The following is a 21,596-nucleotide window of genomic DNA, read 5'->3' on the forward strand; positions in this document are numbered from 1 at the left end:
CTTGAAACATTTCAGACTTCCGTGTCACAAAGGACACAAAGAGTTCGCATCACACGGACCCAAAAGCATTAGAGGAAACAGCGTCACATCAAAAGGACTGAAAAGTATGAAAGGAAACAGTGTCACAAAGATCCGCATTATAACAACTTAAAAGCATAATGGAAAAATATTGAGGACAAAGAATAAAAATACACAACATTCCGTCTCGTATGTCAGTCCACAACTGAACATTTTTGGTTACTTAGAACTATTTGGCGTTCCTATGTCGACATGGCGTAGTGGCCCCGGGGGACAATTAATGTTGGACCCGGCAATTCACATTTGTATTATGTTTTTGTCTTCGCGTTAATAATTGTGCTGACAATTAGCAGTGGTGGGGGTTTCTATTGTCCATCCACCAATTATCGATGTTCTAATCTGTTTTCTGTAAGGGGTTATCTTGTTTCTGCTTTCAGTTCGACCTTTCCACATTTCTATGGAAATCTGCTCTTTGGTCATCGTGGCAGTCACGGCTGCAGTTGTTGTTGTTATCTATGTCCAGTTCAAAATTGAAATCACTCTCTTCCTGCGAGATACTCTGGGCTGCCACCGAAGAACCGCCGGTGAGAGTCAGTCACCTGCTGGCTTCTTCGTTCACTTTAAAAAAACACAATGCACCATGGGGATTCTTTAACATTGCAGTATTACCTTGGTAATATATCATTTAAAAATGGTTTTCTTTCAGATGGGAAGATTTATGATGTGTTTCTGATGAGTTATAAGAGCAATGGAGTCACGGGACTGAATCCATGTGATATAAAGTGGCTGATGAATGTTCTGGAAGAGAATTTGGGTTATAAACTCTGCTTCTACGATCGTGACGTGCAACCAGGAAAAGGTATTTTATTTCGTCCCAGTCGCAATATTGCGAGTCAAATCAACTCGCACCCGGAATTAAAATTTTGAGAATGTATTGCAGCTGTGTCCGAGGCGTTGCTGGACTGCATAGAACAAAGCCGATCGGTGGTCCTGGTCCCTTCCCCTGCGGCTCCAAGTCTGGAGTCTGGATTGTTGAGTACCATCCATGCGGCCCTAGTGGAACGGAAGACGAGTTTGGTTGTCATCGAACCCGAGAGCGCGGAAGACGCTAAGGTTCCCGTCCCAGAAGCCATCCAGCTCCTCGACAAGACCGGCCACTGTGTCAGATGGGAGGGCTTGAACTCCCTCCTGCCTTCTTCTCCCTTCTGGAAGAAGCTCCGGTATCACCTCCCGGCTGCATGCACCGGAACCGAGTTTTTTGCCTTAGCTCAGCGTCTGTGTTAGCTTGTCCTCGACAGCCGCAGCCACGCTTATCTCAAACCAGTATTATCCTTTGAAATGACTTGAAATTCTCCTAATCTGATCCAACTACCCAAAACCACCGCAATTTTTTACTGAAGAAAAATAGCAGTATTGTATAATATACATCTAAACAAGATAGTAATCATATAAAATAGGGGTGGTTGTGAGTGGTTGTTCCATCCAATGCCACAATTCACAAACGTACTGTAAAAAAATGAAAAGAAGCCACTGGTTTCTTTTAGGCAGCACACGGAATTTTCTCTAACAACGACTGGTACTCTGCCACACTCTCTTTTTCCTAGTTTACCCCCCCCCCCTCCTCACTATTAAAGACATACACTCATAATTACAAATGTTACAGTACTCACACAGCCCATCAATGTGTTTTATAATGACAGTGTGCACCGCCGCTGCTTTAGTTAGCAACACAGTCTGGGCAATGTAGAGCAAAGACAAGCTAGGCGTGCTGCTTATGTTTACTTTCGATATTAATGGAGAAAGTTAAAGAAGAAATGCTGTTTTTTTTTTTTTTAAAGATGCAATGACTGTCAAAATATGTGAATAATTGAAGAAAAATTGTTTAAACTGGTCAAGATTTTCTCTTTTCCGAGTGGGAATGGTCTGGTCTGAAGCCAACGTAGAAAGTGCAGGATGAGATGGTGTGTCATTTTAAAATTCCACCTTGGCATAGCCTGATCCAGGATGAAAGCACAGACAATACAGTACACACAAAAAGCTAATTATTTGTCTGTATTTTATCTGTATTTTAAATATATATATTTATATATAGTATTATATATCACATAAAATTAATAACATAACACTTGGAGCATCATCACCCACCCCCCAACCCTGACGTCAGTAGCTCGCGAGAGGCTGGCTGCTTGAAAAGTAGATCTTGGGGTAAAAAAAAAAGTCTGGGCACCCCTGATATAAAAGAATATACAGATTTAATGAGGTAACTAAGCACAAAGCCACATTTGTGTGTTGACGCGGGACTTTAAGGGACGTGGCCTAGTAACTAACGTCAGGCGCGCTGACTCCAGTGGCCATGGACTATTTAGACCAAAGTTATTTCCGTTGCAACTTCCACCTCGTCGATATTTGCATCGTGCAAGATTTCGGGCAAAGACGCGTGATTCCCTTTTTCACTTGAAAACGCACTGATTTCTTGATTCTCTGATCTTGTGTGAAATCTTCTGTGAATCTGAATTCTTGGGGGAGGTTTACGTTCGCCTTGGTCCCCACACCTTGCCGTAAACCTCCAGGACTACGTTACACCAGTTTCAAAATCGGAGCCCCCTGCGTGTTTCAAGATCGATTTCAAGTTCTTTTACTGGTTTTTAAATCCCGTAATGGTCTCTCAAATTTCCCTTGTGGCTCCTTCGGTTCTGGTCTTTGTTATTCCCTAGAACTCAGGTGTCAAACTCGAGGCCCGGGGGCCAGATCTGGCCCGCCGTGTGATTTAATGTGGCCCGTATATCAACTTCCATGATTTTTGGAATAATCCGTAACAAAATTTCAAATTGTCACATCATAAATGGTAAAGTTGAGATATTGCAAGCATTTTTGTGTTACCAAACATGAACAATAGTTGAAAAAACCCATTACGCTTCATTTCTGATTCAACACTAGTTCATAAATTTCATCTGTAGATATCACGAGGTGAAAGATTTGGTTCATGAGAAGTGTGACACGTCACAATCGTGAGATTGCGCTCTTTTGTACTTGTGTGGCTTTCGAGTCGCACAAACAAAGGCAATTTCTCTGAGAATACCACGGTCGCAGCAGCACAGGAAGCCACAGCGTGCCGTAACTACCACCAACGGGTGTCAGCGTCTTCATCCCTTCTGAAAAGTTCAACACTAACGCTCAAGACGCAGAGCACATGTTGACAGCTGGAAGTATTCTGTTGTTTTTGGTCGTCGTCCTTCCAGTTTTTTTGGCAGGATGCTGTGTGAAAGGCCGTCAACGTAATATCGAAGGTATTTGATTTTCGACCCAAAAGAATATTTCAAACAAGCCAAGCGTTCGTAGATCCAAATCTAATGTGGTTTCTTTTTCAGGTCCTCGCACGAATACGACACGGCTGCACTATCGAGCCGTGGAGGGTGAAATGTTTCTGATGCCGTGCGCGCATCAGAAGGTCGCGTGGGCCAAGATCGGCGCGGACGGCGAAGCAAATGGAGGCTTTTATTTTGACTGTGGAAGGGAGTTCCGGATCGAGGCCGCGCATTCAGGAAATTACACTCTGCCTCCTGGGTAACGTTGCTTATTTTTGCGTGATCGTTGTATTACAGCGGGGACGCCCAAAGTTTTTGGACCGAGCGACGTGGAAAAAATAATGCTCGGCTCTCAAGGAGGAGGTCCAAGTATTCATTAAAAAAAAAATCTCTGAAGCAAGGGTGTCAAACTCGAATTTGTCCCGGGCGACATTGTAGCTACGGTTTCCCCTCAGTCTTGAATCACCTTATCATATTTCTACATGAAATTTCGGTACTGATTTTAGCAAGAATCATGGAAGTTAACGCATATTATTTGCCTTTGCGGGCCACGTAAAATGATGTGGCGGGCCGGATTTGGGCCCCCCGGCCTTGAGTTTGACACCGGTGCTCTAAAGTCTATTGAACATCATGACAAGCCAGTAAGCCACTGTTACATTACGCATAATTTAAATATTAACACTGCTCTAAAATATAGTAAGATTTAAAAAAAAAAAAAAACCTGACAATGGTTTGTTGTTGTTTTCGTCTGCCATTTTGTTGGTTGCTATTGAAACGCGGAAGTGTTGATGGTGACACTCGGTGCAAAAATCGACCACAGCGCCTCTAGCGAATTAGCTTTTTTGGAGAGCAGAACGCGAGAATTTAAACGATGAAGAAGTAAAATAGCATCTCTCTACTAGCCTTGTGAGGATAAGCATTTTGGAAAACGGATGGATGCATACTTCAATTTATTAAATCTGCATTATAATCCACTAACCCCCCGCTATTCTCGGGGGATAGCAACTGAACGGCAAATAGCGAAAATACGAAGAAAATTGACACCTCCCCCACAAAATTACTGACATGAAATAAAAAATTGTATTTCATTCTAATGAGAAACCTCATTTATATAAGGAAGTTTCCTGTTAGAATGAGAAACAAGTTTTTCTCTACCGGCTGGCCTTCAAAATAAAATCTAAATGACAATGGTGAGGTGGGGGCCGCCCTCCCATCACGTCAAAGCAACGCCTCAGTTTGTTTTATTTGGATAAAATGTTTATTTTACAACACATCCATCCATCTTCTTTGCCACTTATCCTCACAAGGGTCGTGGGCAGTGCTGGAGCCTATCCCAGCTGTCAACGGGCAGGAGGCGGGGGACACCCTGAACTGGTCGCCAGCCAATCGCAGGAAACATCGAGACAAACGGCCGTACTCACAATCACACCTTGGGGCAATTTAGGGTGTCCAATTAATGTTGCGTGTTTTTTGGGATGTGGGAGAAAACCGGTGTGCGCGGAGAAAACCCACACAGGCACGAGGAGATCATGCAAACTCCACACAGACGGGTCCGGGATTGAACCCGGGAGCTCAGAACTGTGGGGCCGACGCTTTACCACCGGCCAAATCACCGTGCCCCCTATTTTACAATAATTTTTAATGGAATTATTTAAGTTTAGTCTTTTTTAAATTTCACAATATTTAAGCATCATGTTAATGTAAGACTGTGCATATTGTTGCAGTGGCTGACAATAATATTGAATGTACATTTTTTTGCGAGAAAAACATCATTTTTGATGAACACTTGCGCCTACTACGCTACCATATTTTATTGCATTTTTGACCATGTTTGAGAATCGCTGCTCTGGTTCAAATGCCACACGGGGGCTTCATTTTTCTGACAATTTCCTATTGAAATTTCATGAGCTCCATTTTTTTCATCTTTCCTCCCCCATCTGTTGATTTTTTTTTTTTTTAAGATGTCTCTGCTGTCACACGGCAGCAAAACGTTCCTCCATCTGCAGGTGCTGGCGAAAGAGAAGCTGCCGTGTTACAAGGCCGAGGAGGGCGGCGTCACGCTGGTCGCGGGTCAGGGCGGGGAAATCCGCTGCCCCGCTTTCGCCTGTACGCTCAGCACGGGGGTCACCTGGTACAAGGTGGGACGCGGGGCCCGACACGCAGAATCCTGAAATTCCGAAGACTGAGCCGCGCTTTCCCTCAGGGCGACAAAAGGGTGTCGGAACAGCTCCGGGACTCCTGTGAGACCGGCGGCCGCTTGCGTCTCTGCACCGTTCGCCAACACGACACGGGGCGATATTTTTGTGACGCGCATTTCGAACAGGAAGGAGCGCCCTGGACCTTCAGGAGTCCGGTCCACGTAACGGCCGTGCGTAAGTGCTGAGTGTGTCCGTTAGATTTGAAATGAACGTCAACTCCATTTTGCAATTTTTAAGAGAGCGCAGTTGTCAGGTCCTCCCCGAAAACCCGACGCCCTGAATTCTGAAAATCGGTGAGTCGTCGACAAACTTCCAAAGTGGTGTCAGACTCATTTTTGTCGCAGGCCGCGTTGTTGTTACTTACGGTTTCCCTCCGAGTGCCGTTATGAATGTGAAACCATAGAAACCTTCAAGCGCCTCCGCATATTTACACACAAAAAATTTTTGGAACTGGTTTTGAATGAGAAATCAAGGCTGATGGGTTTTTCCACCATTGTTCATATTCGGGAACACAAAAAAGTTTAGAATATTTTGTGATGTATGACGTGGCTCATCTGGTAAAGCGTTGGCCTCACAGTTCTGAGGTCCCGGGTTCAATCCCGGACCCACCTGGGTGGAGTTTGCATGTTCTCCCCGTGCCTGGGTAGGTTTTCTCCGGGCACTCCGGTTTCCTCCCACATCCCAAAAACATGCAACATTAATTGGAGACTCAAAATTGACCCTAGGTGTAATTGTTTGTCTCCATCTGCCCTACGGTTGGCTGGCAACCGGTTCAGGGTATGCCACGCCTTCGGCCCGATGAGAGCTGGGAGTGGCTCAAGCTCTCCTGCGATCCTCGTGAGGATAAGCAGCAGAGAAAATGGATGGATGACAATTAGAGATTTTTGTACAGAATCATCGAAGTTGACAGATGATTTGCTTTCGCAGGCCACATAAAATCACATGTCCGGATCCGGCCCGTCGGCCTTGAGTTTGACACCTGTAGTTTTATACTATGATGGCTTGATGGATGGTAGGAAAGCACTACTTTTGTCTAAGTGAAGCTACTCAACTCACCTCAATATTGTTCATTGGGACGAAGATGCCACAAATTGGCAGGAAAGGACGACTTTTGTCTAAATGAAGCTCCTCAACTACTTCAACTTAGATGCTTGACACCAATATGACCAACATGATGGTGAAAAATAATCCTTTTGTCTAAATGAAGCTCTTTGACTCACTTCAAGGTAGCGCGTTGGCACAAAGATGCCGCAAGATGTATGTAAAGGACCACCGTAATTTCTGGCCTACAAGCAGAGACTTTTTTTCTACACACTTTCAACCCTGCGGTTTATGCGCCTAATTTGTGCATTTTTCTAACGGCCGCAAGGGGGCACTCAAGCGGGATAGGTAAGAGTGGAATACATGTGCCGAGGGAGGAACTTTTACCGGCCCTGTTAGTGCTGCTGGGTTACTGGCGTGTCTCAGTGAAAATTTACCAGTAAGTTTTATTTTAACTGACCCTGTTAGCGTTAGTGCGAGCATTAGCGCTGTGCTAGCGTTAGCACTGGTGTTACCACTAGCATTAAACTCTTTCTGTGTACTGTCTTTCTTTGTAAATATCTTAAGTTTCAATGTGGGCACTTGTGGCTTTTACACAGCTGCGACGTATGTATGAACCAAATGGTATTTTCTTTACAAATGTACCCGGCGAGGCTTGAAACCAGGTGCGCTCTGTAAGATGGGAATTACGATACTTTTGTACAAATGGGTACCATTTTAATCTAATCTGTCTTTTGTATTGTGTAATGACTAAGTAATAAATTGAGTTCATGTCCTTTCATCAGCCTATAAAGAAGTGCATTCCTCGCCTCGGATTACAATTCCTGATGACAACGCAGCGGAGGAAGTGGAGCTTGGTAAGTATTGCACATCTACATGAAGTCATCTCACCCGGACCTGCTCGAGTCCAAGGTTCCCTCCAAGCTGCGCACATGAAAACCGATCCAGCGCAGCGAAACACTCTACCACCTTGTTCACCTGACACCGCTCACCTCCCGCTCTTAAAGGGGTACACTCTAATTACAAATGCCGCCCACCACCAGAAACACAGTCTGGGCGACGTAGAGCAAAGACGAGTTAGACATGTTGCTTGTGTTTACTGTAGATAATAATGGCAAACGTTAAACAAAAAAAGAAATGCTGTTGCTTTAATTAATGTCGGAGTATGTGAGTAATAATATTGAAGAAAAAGTTGTGAAACTGGACAATATTTTCTCTTTTTTTTTTTCAGTTAAAAAGGTCTGGTCTGAAGCCAAAGTAGAAAGTGCAGGATGAGATGGTGTATAATGTTAAAATCCCACCTTGGCGTAGCCTGATCGAGGATGAAAGCACAGACGATACAGTGCACAAAAAGCTAATTCTGTATTTTAAAAAACCATAACATTAACCTTAAAACTGTTTGGTAGCATCATTCAGCTTTCAACATGCATTGCTAAAGATTGTTTGCAAGCAATAATTCAGTTTTACACCAAGAAAAACAGACGGGGATATCATTGTGTGTTTAAAAAATAAATGAAACAAACTTGGAGCCAACATTTCAAATTTACAGTACGGTTTGGTTTGGTTAGCAATGTGCTGTTTTTTTTTTTGTTTGTCGAAGTTTGCAAAAACACACATAAAATTGTTCTTAAAATTTTCTGATGGTAGTGTAGATGAATAAATCTGAATCTTTTAATGAGGCGTGTATCTTCAATGGATGACACCGATCTGACCACAGTGCATACGCCTGATGCTGCTCACAGCGGTCAAAGGGGGCGCTCACGGGCTTAGCGTGTTTCCGCAGACACGTCAAAAATTACAGGGAACGTTGTGCTTGACTATCCGGCTCTTACGCCCCCGTCACACCGTGACGTTCTGGTCAGCGTTTTATAGCGTTTGAGGAAAAGTTGGAAGTCGCCCACGGTCGCTGGGATAGCACCAGAAGAACGTTGTTTCAACGCTAGTGAACGTCAATGAACGCCGGTCCGCAAAAAAAGTTTTGAACATGCACAAAAGTTCTCACCGAGACCGGCGTTTTCATCAACGTTAAATTTTAAATGCTGCAGAACATTCAAGAACGTTCGTGGAACGTTTTACTACCGTTCGCCGAGCGTTGCACACGTTTGGCTCGCGTTAGTCAGCGTTACTTGGTTGTTACTTATCGTTTGTTACCGTCGGACCGTCATCACTCTTCCTCCTGGTGTTCTTTTTCCTCCAAAGACATTGCTAGTGAAAGACGCTTTGCATTCTTACTTGCAGCGCTAGTTGCTGAAGTCCGCACCCCACCTTTTTTTCGTGTAGGCGGCAGGATGCTGACTGTTCAAACTCACGTTTACACAAAAATTACTCGCCAGCAAAGCGCCATTCTGTCGTTATTCACCCGCTAGTCACACTCTCAACACACTCTTCTAACGTTGACAAATCGCTCGTCGCGCGCCAGTGACACGTTAGCACACGCTAATGTTTTTTTAGGGGTGTCTTATTTGGTCGCTGTTACACGTTTCTCGTGCGTTAGACACACGTTAAGTCATGCGTTAGACGCACATTAATCACACGCCAGATGTGTCATCCGCGTTTGACGACGCTGAAAAATAGAACGATTGAAATGTTCAGAGGACGTTGACCAGAACGTCATGGTGGTGTGACGGAGCCTTTAATACCACCACTGATATGTCGCAAATACAGAAACTACCAATTTCTGGAACGAGCTAAATATAAAAAGTCTCCAGGATTGTTTTCAGTCAGATGCAAACTCACGCGGTGTCGCGCCTTCATGATCGTATTCGCTGTTTTTGCTTGTTTTAGGAGCGCCTCACACTCTAAGATGTCAGGTATATTTTCTCTATGATGTCGACTTTCCGCCACGAGTGCAATGGTACGTGAATTACGGCGGCGGCGTGACGGACACGACGGCGCTGCGCAACCAGAGCCAACAGTGAGCCAGCCGCTCTCGTCAATAAAGTCTCGTCATGTTTGATAAGGAACGTAACGTTGTCGTTTGCGTCATCAAATGAACTTGGATTTTTGCCTCCGATTCAGACAGGAACGTGTGACCTTCATAGAGGTCAAGGTCACACGGACCGCCGTCATACAGGAAGTGACGGCGCTCCATATCAACCACACGTACACGTGCACAGCCACAAACTCATTTGGGAGCAGCAGCGTCACGGTCATGCTCAAGCGGAAAATTCAAGGTACACCACTTTTCTTTTTTCACAAGTGTCATCCCTATAAACATTCCAAAAATAGATATTGTAATGAAAAATACATATCACATTGTTCACTTCAATGTCTATGCGAAAAAATAAACATGAGAGGAGAGCGCGTCATCCATGCGCAAAGTTGCGGAAGTGTCAGTCAACATCCGAGTGGTCGCCATATTGGCCGCATCTCCTGCCCGTGATGTCACCCCCGGACATTCGCCATTGAAAACACGCCTTGGCCCCTACTGTGGGAAGACGCCGCTTCTGACACGGAAGCTCTTTTCGAAAAAGAACCGAGTGAAGTGACCAATGGCAATAATAACCTATCGTTTCGAGCCATATTCAGATGATATGCGGCTCACTTCTAGCTAACAACAGACTCCCAGACAGTATGTATGAGCCAGCCCGTCCGAAGCCGTGCTCGTCCGCCCACCTGCTTCGGGACACGGAAGCTCTTTTCAAAGAGAACATCTCACAACCGAGTGAAGTGACCGGGGCAAAATTACCCTATCGTTTGGAGGCATATTTAGATGATATGCGGATCACGGCCAAACCACCTCCCAGCCCGATCCACATCTCCTTGAGATCTCATCTCCAGTTCTCTGGACCTTTAATGAACAGCGTTTTCACTTCAGTTTCTGTTACTGTCTGGACATTATCCAAATTTTTTAAAACACGTGACACAATTTTCACAGTTGCGTGACACTCGCCGAACACGTCACTCTTACTCCCCCCAAAAAATCTCAAACTCACCTAAAAACTTGTCACGCAGACCCAAAAATCTTCTCATCGTCTCAGAAAAGACAACCGCTGAGCACAATTGAAACAATCATCAAAAACTTGTCCTGTTGATTCCAATTTTGAAATGTGACCGGCGTGCGTTTTATTTGCAGAGGAACGTCCGTCGCTGGTCGGTTATCCGCTCGCGATGTTACTGCTGGTCGGCGGGATGGGCGTCGTTTTGCACGTGAAATGGTTGGAACTTCAACTTATTTACATTTCACGCTTTCGACGTGGGAAAGTCGACGCAGGTGGGAATGCAAACACGCAGTCGCACGAAACACACACGGCGGGAGAGCCTATCCCAGCTATCTTCGAACAGGAGGCGGGGTACACCCTGAACTGGTCGCCCGCCAATCGCAGGGCACATGGAGACAAACAGCCCTGCTCACAATCACACCTAGGGTCAATTTACAGTGTCCATGTTTTTGGGATGTGGGAGGAAACCAAGTGCCCGGAGGAAACCCACGCATGCACGGGGAGAACATGCAAACTCCACACAGACGGGGCTGGGATTTGAACCCAGGTCCTCAGAACTGTGAAGCCAACACTCTACAGCTGCGACACCGTACACCCATCCATCCATCCATTTTCTTCACGGCTTATCCTCACAAGGGTCGCGGGGAGTGCTGGAGCCAATCCTAGCTGTCATGAGGCAGGAGGCGGGCTACACCCTGAACATACCTCGGGGCAATTTAGTGTCCAATTAATGTTGCGCGGCACGGTGGATCAGTTGGTAAAGCATTGGCCGCACAGTTCTGAGGTCCATGGTTCAATCCCGGACCTGCCTGTGTGGAGTTTGCATGTTCTCCCCGTGCCTGCGTGGGTTTTCTCTGGGCACTCCAGTTACCTCCCCCATCCCAAAAACACGCAACATTAATTGGACACTCTAAATTGCCCCTAGGTGTGATTGTGAGTGCAACTATCTCTGACGACCAGTTTAGAGGGTACCCTCCCACCTCCCCGTTGACACCTGGGATAGGCTCCAGCACTCCCCGCGACCCTCATGAGGATAAGCGGCAAAAGAAAATGGGTGGATGGATTAATGTTGCATGTTTTTGGGATGTGGGAGGCAACCGGAGTGCCCGGAGAAAACCCACGCAGGCACGCGGAGAACATGCAAACTCCACAAAGGCGGGGCTGGGATTTGAACCCGGGTCCTCAGATCTGTGAGGCCGACACTCTCCAGCTGTTCCACTGTGCCGCCATACATACATTCTACATAATTATGTCCAATTTGTGTATCAGAAATGTTTTTTTTTTTTTTTTTTTTTTTTTTAAATCTCTTCCATATTATTCTGGTCAAATTTAATGTTTTGACATTTATCAGACATAAAATGTAATTTCAAATGTCTCGACTTGACCAAAAATAACCCAAAATAACACAAAAATGAAAATATATTAATATTAAACATCCTTTGGAACAGGACAGCAGGCATTGTACACTGAGGCTGTTCGGGTCAAATTTTACTTTAGAAAAAAAAATGTATTTTCGGTTAAAGCAAGGAGAATGGTGGTTAGAGTAGGAATCTTGAAACTTGTTAACACCCTATAAAAAAATGTTTTTAATTTTTTTATGAGACTGGTTGTCGTGGTCTCGGGGAAGTTTGAGGTTTTTGTGTCACCACCAAGTGTGTACATTTCCCACTCAAGAACGTGGACCTACTTGTTGGTTTCCAGTAAATAAGCCTCAAGACGCGTGTCAAATGTTTTGGTATAGACAGCAGCTGTGAATTGAAATACATTTTTTTTTAAAAACTGATTTTTTTTTTATATACAAAGAATAAATATGTCTTTTACTCTCCATCAGCTGAGAAAGAGTTTGACGTGTTTTTGTCTTACGTGTGGACACCTCCGTGTGAGGGAGCATATTTGACCCGATCCTCGGGATCAGGAGGTAGGAGGATGGATTTTTAGGTAAGTGTTGTTGAAAGTTACAAAAATGTTTTTATGAATTCACTCTGCAGATTATCCATCTTCGCTAGAGCCGTTCAAGTCTGAGGGTGCAATCGGCGATTGGACGCCGCCACCCGAGGTTCTGCTTCCCACGGTTTTGGAGGCCCGCTGGGGATATCGGCTGTGTTTGCTGGAGAGGGACACGCTTCCCGGTGGAGGTCCGACGATCGCCTCCCGGCACGAGCGGGCGCTTGACCGCCTTTCGTGCTTTCTAATGTCCACTTTTGCTTCGCAGCCTACACGAACGACGTGGTCGGCGGAATACGAAGAAGTCAAATCCTCATCTGCATTTTGTCCGCCGAGTATTTGTCCAACAGCAACGCTGTGTTCGTTCTGGAATCGGGAATACGGGTGAGTCAAAACCTGGGTTCATCCGTTTTCTTCGCCGCTCATCCTCACGAGGGTCGCAGGGGAGCGCCGGAGCTTATCCCAGCTGTCAACGGGCGGGAGGCGGGGAACGCCCTGACCCGGTCGCCAGCCGATCGCAGGGCACAAGGAGACAAACAGCCGCACTCACAATCACACAATTTAGTGTCCGATTAATCTTGCGTGTTTTTTGGGATGTGGGAGGAAACCCACACAAGCACAGGGAGAACATGCAAATTCCACACAGGCGGGTCCGGGATCCAACCCGGGACCTCAGAACTGTGAGGCCAGCTGAGCAAAACCTACCAGAGAGAAACAAAGAAGGCAATGCGTTTGTTCATCAACACAAAAAAAAAAAAAAGAGCTTTTAGTGAAATATGTGACCAAATACAAAGTTTGTTGGACACTTATGAATAAAACTCTCCTCTCACACACAAAAGGTCCGATCCACACCTTCCCGAGTTACCATGGGTGGTATCCGCGGGTTCTGCCTCTTCTTCTCACAAATTACCATCCTCAAATTGCATTTATTCCACAAATGTCTTTTCGATTGCTTTGCAGATGACACCTAGCTTGTTTTTTTTTGTTTTTGGTTCCTGGTAGACCGCTCAAATCTTCACTTTTTTTCATCTGAAATTAAATCCTGATTCACCACAGATATGAATCAGTATAACAAATCGGGATAAAAATGAAATCCAGGGAGTCCTCGGTTTAAGACGGTCTCAAGGCAAGACGTTTCGACTTCACGACGCCCGTCCTCCGCCCGCCATTTTGTCTGGCTAACGCTTTTCCGTGTTTCTGCACAGGGAGTATCTTTGCATTTTTTGCCCTTCTTTTTAGACATTATCGCACCAAAAGAAGGAAAGACGTGTCTTTTAGCAATGCTCTGCTTCTTACCATGGAAACGAAGCTCAAGATCATAAAAAGATCGGAGAAATGGAGAGACACCAACTCCCCAAAGGCTTCAGTCGCTCGCCCGTGGTGACAATTATTAAAGACAAATCCCGTATTTTAGCGCATGTGATGAAGGGTTTCGTTCCTCCGTCGGATACAAAGATCACAAAACGAGGTTCTTTGATACTTGTGGAGATGGAGCGGGAGAGGATTGAGGACCAGGTTCCTTGGCGATAGCTAAGCACAGCCTCCCCTTCTTCTTCTTCATTCACCTCTCAGCAGTCATGCTAAGTACATCTTATTTCCACGTATTTCTTTTTTATACCAAGTATTTTGACGTAAATTCCGACTTAGGTTGCTACAGTGGGAACGGATCTCAGGACTCCCTGTACTGCACATTGGCTTGAAAATAATGAAAGTTCTCATCCCCACCCGCCACTTTTTTTGTTTTCAGCTTTGGAAAATGAATCAACCGGGTCCCTTGTAACCCAGCAGGATATCTTTCATCAGAATTGCACGTTCCCCCAGCGCATCTGAGGACTATTTTCTTCGTAACATTAACTTTCCCAAGCGCCCGCTACTGACAACCAGCATTGCTTGTGGGACAATACGGCGAGGGGGGCGTGGCAAGCCAGGGGTTCAGACAATGCGGCGATCTGATTGGCTATTATTGTACCAGTGATTGACAGATTGGAAAGGCCCATTGTCAAAAATATCCTCCCGTTATTCTGGCCTTCAGCAAATAGTTTTGCTAATACTAATTGATATAAAACGAGAAAAGTGTAGTCAGATTTCATGTCAGATAGTGAGGAAATATAAGCATGTTTTAGTGTTTCAAAATTGGCAACACCCCCCCCCAAAAAAATTTAGGAAGAAATCTTAAAATAACTTTCGACTGGGCGGGAATGATCAAAAATTGTGACATTGACCAAATACTTCTGGAGCTATCGACCAATTGTTTTCTTTGTGTATTCATGTAATGTAATCACACTACTTTTGTCTTTACAAGGTTATGCTGCAGAGCTCGACTCTTCAAATTCTCCTCATACACACAAGTAAAACCTCTACAGCGTTCGTAGAGCTGGATTCGCCCCCGCCCTCGTTGGTCCTCAGGGCCTTGAAGGTGCTCCCCAGCCTGGACTGGAGTTCGGGACAAAGTGAAAACGCAAGCGTCAAGTTCTGGAGGTCGCTGAGGAAGGCCTTACCCAAACGCAGGGTACACGCGTCACGTGCTCATTTCGGACAAAACAAGTTTTGAATAGGGATGCGGCAGACCGTGAGTAAAAACTACTCGCCGTTCACCAATACTTAATACAGATTACTTGATCCCGTGACATTGTGCAATTGCGATGGAAGTGAAAACTGCGTACTGTTGCGCAAGCCTCGGCCTCCGAGGGCCACACCAGTATGGTGCAGAAACGCAACTTAAATTTGATGAAAAGACAAAAGAAAACTGGCGTGGCTAAACTGCAGTTTTCTCCAGAGTACAAACAATACCTCTACAATATATATATATATGTCTCTGTAAGTTGCTAAATCATCTTTCTGACTTTTTTTGCAGGCTTTCAAACCTGCGTGTTATGCGGTGTGCATTTTTTTTTTCTAACGGTCGCAAGGGGGCACTCGAGCAGAAAAGGTAAGCGTGAGACCGGTGGAATATATGTGCCGAGGAAGTGACATTTACCGGTATGTTTTTTTTAACTGGACCTGTTAACGCCGCGCTAGCGTGTTACTGCTGTTACTGCCGCGACTCGTTGATTTAGGTATGTTTTTGTTTTTTTAACCGGCCCTGTTAGCACTAGCATTAGCGCTGTGCTAGCTTGTAGCTGCTGTGTCTCGGTGATTTTTACCTTTTTTTTTTTTAACCGGCCCTGTTAGTGCCGCGCTAGCGTCTTGCTGGTGTGTTAATGCCGCGTCTCAATGATTTAGTTTTTTTTTTTTTTAACTGTGCTACTGTGTTGCTACTGTATAGCTGCCACGGCTGTTTTTTTTTTTTACCACTCCTGTTCGTGCTACCGTGTTATTGCTATGTTAAGCTAAGCTAAGGTATTAAAATTTTGAAAACTGTGTACCGTTTTTCAGTCGACCAAAAATGGTAAGGATGAGACCAGTGGAATATATGTGCCAAGGAAGTGACTTTTACCGGTATGTTTGTTTTTTTTAACGGCCCTATTGGCATTAGCGCTGTGCTACTGTGTTGCTGCTGTATTACTGGCGTGTCTCAGTGATATTTACCGGTAAATTAGTTTAACCGGCCCTGTTAGCGCTACGCTAGCAAGGCACTAGCGTTACCTCTTTCTGTGTACCATCTTTGTAACTATTTCGTGTTTCAATGTGGGCGCTTGCGGCTTTTACACAGGTGCAGCTTATGTATGTACCAAATGGTATTTCCTTTACAAATGTACTGGGTGAGGCTTATAATCAGGTGCGCTCTGTAGGCCTGAAATTACGGTATTTATTTGACGTTAAACTGGGTGTGTCAAACCGCTTGAAACAAGGACACGTGGACTCCTTTGTTAAGAACTGTTGGCCGTCTGCCATCCTGCTATCAATATCGTAGGCTCATAGCATTGTACAGTCCGCTCCAAAAGAATTGGAACGACGAGGTCAATTCCTTTGTTTTTCTTGTAGTCAGGTTTCAGATTTCTCTTCATGGTGTAGTATTTCGATGTAAATACCGTGAAATGAAAGCTTGAATTCTGAACTTTTGCGTCATATTCATCTTTTCATCTGAAAACCAAATGTTTTCAGAATTTAACTTGGCGTTCCAATACTTCTGGAGAGACTGTAATTAGGAGAGCAGACCTACAGTGTTAACAAATTTAATTATGAATTATGCAGATTCCCTCCCAAAAACTGCATCAAGTTGTCTCACGTCAAGGAATATTCACCCTGGAAATTATTGTTCTCAATGTTTTTCTGTGTTCTGGTGCAGGCATTTGCCTTCTTGAGCCATTAAAATATATATATATATTGGACTGTGCATTAAAATGTTTTCTGTTAGTGAGCAGTGAGCGTTTATGTAACCAAATCTGAGAAACAAATTGTTAATATCATCGAATTTATGAAGGAACAAATTAAAAGCAAATAGCACATCTGGTCTTAGTGAGCACTAAGACTCGGCAGTATTTTCAAGTCCTCCTTCCGGTACTCCTTTGTCAAACAGGATTACTCCTCTCCTCTTATTCCTCCGGTCGGTTATTTAGGTGGAAGATATTTGTGTAATTCCACACTTGTTGAATTTTGGGGTCACCAATAAAACAAGCGACGCTCCATCCGTGATTTTATAGCGATAAGTTAGAATACACCAGAGGCGGCCGTGGGTTGGGGGCGGGCTGGCGGAGGGGAAGATTAGCACAGCTGGCAAAAAAAAAAAAAAAAAATTCAGTCATTCTCGAACAAAACTTTGATTCTATGGACGAGGGTTGCAAAATATTGGTCATCTTGGAAACTTTCCATGGGAATTTGTGGGAATGCAAAGGAATTACATTTGGGGAAAATAAAAAAAAATCCATTTTGTCAAAATCCCGACTACAATTACCGTCATTTCCTAACGTCCACAAAAGGGGGGGCTTGAGTGGAAAAAGTAAGAGTGAGACCAGCGGTGTATATGTGCCGAGGAAGTGACTTTTACCGATCTGGCCCTGTTCGCGCTACGTGTAATGTACCGTAATTTCTGGTCAACAAGCCGCGACTTTTTTTCACAGGCTTTCGACCCAGCGGTTCATGTGGTGATGCGGCTAATTTGTGCATTTTTTCTAACGGCCGCGAGGGGGCACTTGAGCGGAAAAGGTAAGAGTGAGACTAGCGGAATATATGTGCCGAGGAAGTGACTTTTACCGGTCCGGCCCTGTTAGCGCTACGTGTAATCTACCGTAATTTCTGGTCAACAAGCCGCGACTTTTTTTCACAGGCTTTCGACCCTGCGGTTTATGCAGTAATGCGGCTAATTTGTGCTTCTTCTTTTCAAAAGCCGCAAGGGGGCACACGAGCGGAAAAGGGAAGCGTGAGACCGGTGGAATATATGTGCCTAAGAAGTGAATTTTACCAGTCCGGCCCTGCTAGCGCATTACTGCCGTGTCTCAGTGATTTTTACCGGTATGTTTTATTTTTAACCGGCCTTGTTAGTGCAGTGTCAGCGTGGCGCTAGCATTAGCACGGCGGGGCTAGCGTTAAACTCTTTGTGTACCGTCTTTCTTTGTAAATATCTCGCGTTTCAATGTATGGACCAAATGGTATTTCCTTGACAAATGTACCGGGTGCGCTCTGTAGGCCGGGAATTACAGTCCCCAATTTCATAAGTGTACTGTATGAGGTACATCGACTGATAAGTGTCCCAGTTTACAAGGTTTTCTAACCATCACTGGGTTAATGCTCATAATTTGGATTATTTCCCTAATTTCCCATCTTAACTTCCTATGGAAATTCACCAGAAATGTTCCACTCTGATGCATCCCTATGGATATAAAAAAAAAAGAGAAAAAAACACTTCTATATACATTTATACACAAAATATCTCAAAAGTACACATCACTAGCTACACACAAGAAGCAGGAGGAAACGGGGTCAGTGACTTTTTCTTATTGGCCGATCGATGTGAGGTGCAGCGAATTTTCACACGTTGCTCAGCGCGCAGCTGCAAGGTCTTAAACCGAGAACCCTAAAAGGCTTAAAGGATCCTTCGTAGAGCATCCGCGAAGCAAAGGCTCCAATAATTTAACCCATTGTAGCGATCTCAGATGCGGTTTAACCATAACGAAAAATAAGAAAAAAATTATATGGATATAAAAAAAAATGATTGGCAAGAAAATGGTTTTGTTTCACTATTTGTCGCTTTGTGCTTTCAGCTTCCTCTCCCAAAGTTTTTGATTGTCGGAGAAGCCCTGCTTGCCCTTGTTGAAGGAATTGGGTCCGGCTGATGTCGGCGTCTCCCTGAAAAGATAGCAGACGAATACCACGTTAGCATTTTTGAATATTAAAAACACACTCACCCCTTCCCCAAAAAAATGACAAACCTGACGCAAATCATGCGAAACTCCAGGTTAATGCAGTTTCAACATTAATGCACTAAAATTTACCACTACAGGAAGCTTGCATATCACAATTTCTATCAATGGCATATTTTTAGAATAATATTTAAAACAAATACACCAGAACCAATGACCCCAAAACAAGTTAATCACTTTAAACTGTCAGGTGTTAAATTTAAGGTATAATAATCGCTCACAGATGCCACGAGATAACGCCAAAATAAAACTTATGTCTAAATGGAGCTCCTCAAGTCACTTTGATGTCATTATCGGTAAGTAGCACACAAATATACCCCATACTGCCGCCAAAGCTCTACTTTTATTCACGTGCGGGTTCACTGTCATGTCCAAAAAAATATGGAAATAGGCTGATGCTTTTGCAAGTAAAAATAATGCGTTTGTGAACATACCTGCCAATATTCTTCATCCTCATCTTCGCCTCCGGGGGCATCTCCTCAGGCTCACTCTGCAAGGCGAGGTAGAACATTTCATCTATCAGCTCATTTACATGGGGGGGGGGGGGGGTCCTTTGGACAGATGAGGGTCCAATATTTACAGACAGGCCGAGCATATTTGTGCTACAGACATGTCGATAGGAATGGACTCATTCATTAATGGCTGCACTGTTGTGGAAATTGTCCATGTGAGATGAAAAATGTCCTGGAACGAACGCATCTTTAGGAATGTTACCGTGATTTCCGATTTTTTTTCCCCGCACGCTTTCAACCCTGCGGTGATGCGGCTAATTTGTGCATTTTTTTTCCCAACGGCCGCAAGGGGGCACTCGAGCAAAAAAAAGGTAAGAATGAGACCGGTGGAATATATGTGCCGGGGAAGCGACTTTTACCAGTATGTTTTTTTTTTTTTTTTCCCCCGGCTCTTTTAGCGTTAGTGTTGCTGCTGTGTTACTGCCATGTCTCAGTGATATTTACTGTTAAATTATATTTTAACCGGCCCTGTTAGCGCTATGCTAGCAAGGCGCTAGCTTTAACTCTTTCTGTGTACCGTCTGTCTTTGTAAATATCTCGTGTGGGCACTTGCGGCTTTTACATAGCCGCGGCGTATGTATGTACCAAAACGGTATTTCCTTTACAAATGTACTCGGTGAGGCTTGTAACCAGGTGCGCTCTATAGATATATATATATAATTACGGTATCTTAATATTAACATATATCACTATTTCAAGGCCTTCTTTCACAATCGTCTACTTAGGGAAAATATATATGCTGTCTATATATAACATGGATGTCGTTAACAATTTTTCCATTCCACTACTTACATCATCATCCTCATTGAAAACAGACGCCAGTCCAAGCTTTTTGGGTGGAGGCGCTGGTGCTGGCTCTTTGGGCTTCTAAGGCAACATACGGACAACAGAAGGAAATTCAATGAAATGTTACAGCAGAAGCAATTATAAATATTTGTTTATAATTACAACTATAATTATCGGCTTCAACATGACACATTGCGTGAACTCATTTAGCATTCAGAGTGAGTCACGGCCCATCCCAACGGAGTTTGGGCTGGATAAACACTTCCTGGATTTCTCAAAGACAAGAAATACAGATTTATTTATTTATTTTTTTTAATTTTCATTGCTTTGAGCATCTTGAAGGCTGGTATTTTCCCTAATTTAAATTGAGAGTTGTGAAGTAACAAAATACAAATGCAGTGCTACTGTACATAAGGCCCCTCCTTGAACCGTGGTGGAGGGATTTGTGCGTCTCAATGACCTCACTTAATAACCGTACTACAAAAAAACAAAGAAATCGACGACAACGCCTACGTACTCACATTTGCACCAAGCTTGATCGATATGGGATTGGCCTTTTTCGCGGTTTGGCTGCTCACGCCGAAGCCTATTTTGGAGGCTTTGCGGGGCGCTGGTGGGTCTGACGGGCTTTCGTCCTCGTCCTCGGATGAAAGATGCTGGGATGTGCGTTTGAGTTTGCTTGCTCCTCCGCCCACCGTGCTACAAGAGACAGGCTTAGTTTTCACTCTGCCTCCCTCCTCCAGCGGCCCTGCTTGAGGCAAGACAACTCACCAAGGTGAATAAGTGCTTTGATACAACGAACAACTTGTAGCTAAGTAACAACATTACCTGCTCGCCTATGTTTGTTACCACCAAATGTGACACATACAACGCTCAAAAATAGTTCATGCGCGCAATGCCCAGTCTGAGATTCGTTCAGTTTATTTCAAGTTTGACCAAAGCTATGTTAAATACATTTCCAACACTTGTAAACAAACCTGGTTATTCAAAGCATATACATTGATGCAATTTCGACATACAACGATGCTAAACAACACTTGGCATGTTAGCTACTGGGTTACATTTTAGGAAGGGCTCCAGAAGTGACCTATTTTCGACCTGATTTGTGAATGTGGGAAACAATGGGGATAAAATCTAGGTGGAAAGTGTGCAAAAGCGATTAAATGAGCACATATAACCTCTGTCGTCGCGGTGGCCTCGACTGTTGCGATCGAAGTTCGCCATTTTGAGTTGAATGGAAATGCTGCTTCTTCTTCTTCTGTTTCTTCGTCTTCTGGTTCTTCGTCTTCTTCGCATTTGTTTCGAGTCAGGCAGAGCGCCACCCATGAAGAATGTTTTTTTTTTTTTTTCATTTCATTTTTTGAATCCACTTTTCTTTGGCGAGCATAAATTAATATTATATTATTTCAACACACATGGCGAAAATACTAAGACTTAATTTAACCCTCACGTACTGGTCGCTATCCATACACACACTGTATGCTCTGGGTCAAGAATATCCTCGTAATAACAGTCAAACAACATTAAATGTGATGGCTCCTGCTTGACAATT

At 44.2% G+C, this 21,596-nt stretch overlaps 3 protein-coding genes across 11 annotated transcripts in view; 2 read left to right on the plus strand and 1 right to left on the minus strand.

The window, feature by feature from the left end:
- LOC133497738 (interleukin-18 receptor 1-like) overlaps positions 1-1,965 on the plus strand; it is a 32,881-nt gene extending 30,916 nt beyond the window's left edge. For all 9 annotated transcript variants that reach the window (XM_061813878.1, XM_061813880.1, XM_061813879.1 and 6 more), the window contains 3 exons: positions 456-602; positions 725-877; positions 959-1,965. In XM_061813878.1, coding sequence (XP_061669862.1) covers positions 456-602; positions 725-877; positions 959-1,302 — 644 coding nt within the window. In that variant the 3' untranslated portion in view covers positions 1,303-1,965. The remainder of the gene's footprint in view (positions 1-455; positions 603-724; positions 878-958) is intronic.
- Positions 1,966-3,107: 1,142 nt separating this feature from the next.
- Positions 3,108-18,070, plus strand: LOC133498158 (interleukin-18 receptor accessory protein-like). The gene is made up of 12 exons (XM_061814659.1): positions 3,108-3,305; positions 3,387-3,582; positions 5,308-5,461; positions 5,527-5,695; positions 7,348-7,419; positions 9,347-9,476; positions 9,581-9,735; positions 10,638-10,775; positions 12,335-12,421; positions 12,492-12,638; positions 12,716-12,831; positions 14,750-18,070. The coding sequence occupies exons 1-12, from the start codon at positions 3,209-3,211 to the stop codon at positions 14,996-14,998; spliced, it is 1,710 nt and encodes a 569-aa protein (XP_061670643.1). The 5' UTR covers positions 3,108-3,208; the 3' UTR covers positions 14,999-18,070.
- Positions 18,071-18,224: 154 nt separating this feature from the next.
- On the minus strand, positions 18,225-21,349 carry LOC133498157 (PEST proteolytic signal-containing nuclear protein-like). Its single transcript, XM_061814658.1, has 5 exons — positions 21,223-21,349; positions 20,566-20,792; positions 20,051-20,125; positions 19,181-19,236; positions 18,225-18,672 (listed from the first exon to the last, which is right to left on the minus strand). The coding sequence occupies exons 1-5, from the start codon at positions 21,338-21,340 to the stop codon at positions 18,564-18,566; spliced, it is 585 nt and encodes a 194-aa protein (XP_061670642.1). The 5' UTR covers positions 21,341-21,349; the 3' UTR covers positions 18,225-18,563.
- Between the last annotated feature and the right edge of the window lie 247 nt (positions 21,350-21,596).

Source organism: Syngnathoides biaculeatus, chromosome 3, assembly GCF_019802595.1.
Source record: "Syngnathoides biaculeatus isolate LvHL_M chromosome 3, ASM1980259v1, whole genome shotgun sequence".
NCBI lineage: Eukaryota > Metazoa > Chordata > Actinopteri > Syngnathiformes > Syngnathidae > Syngnathoides > Syngnathoides biaculeatus.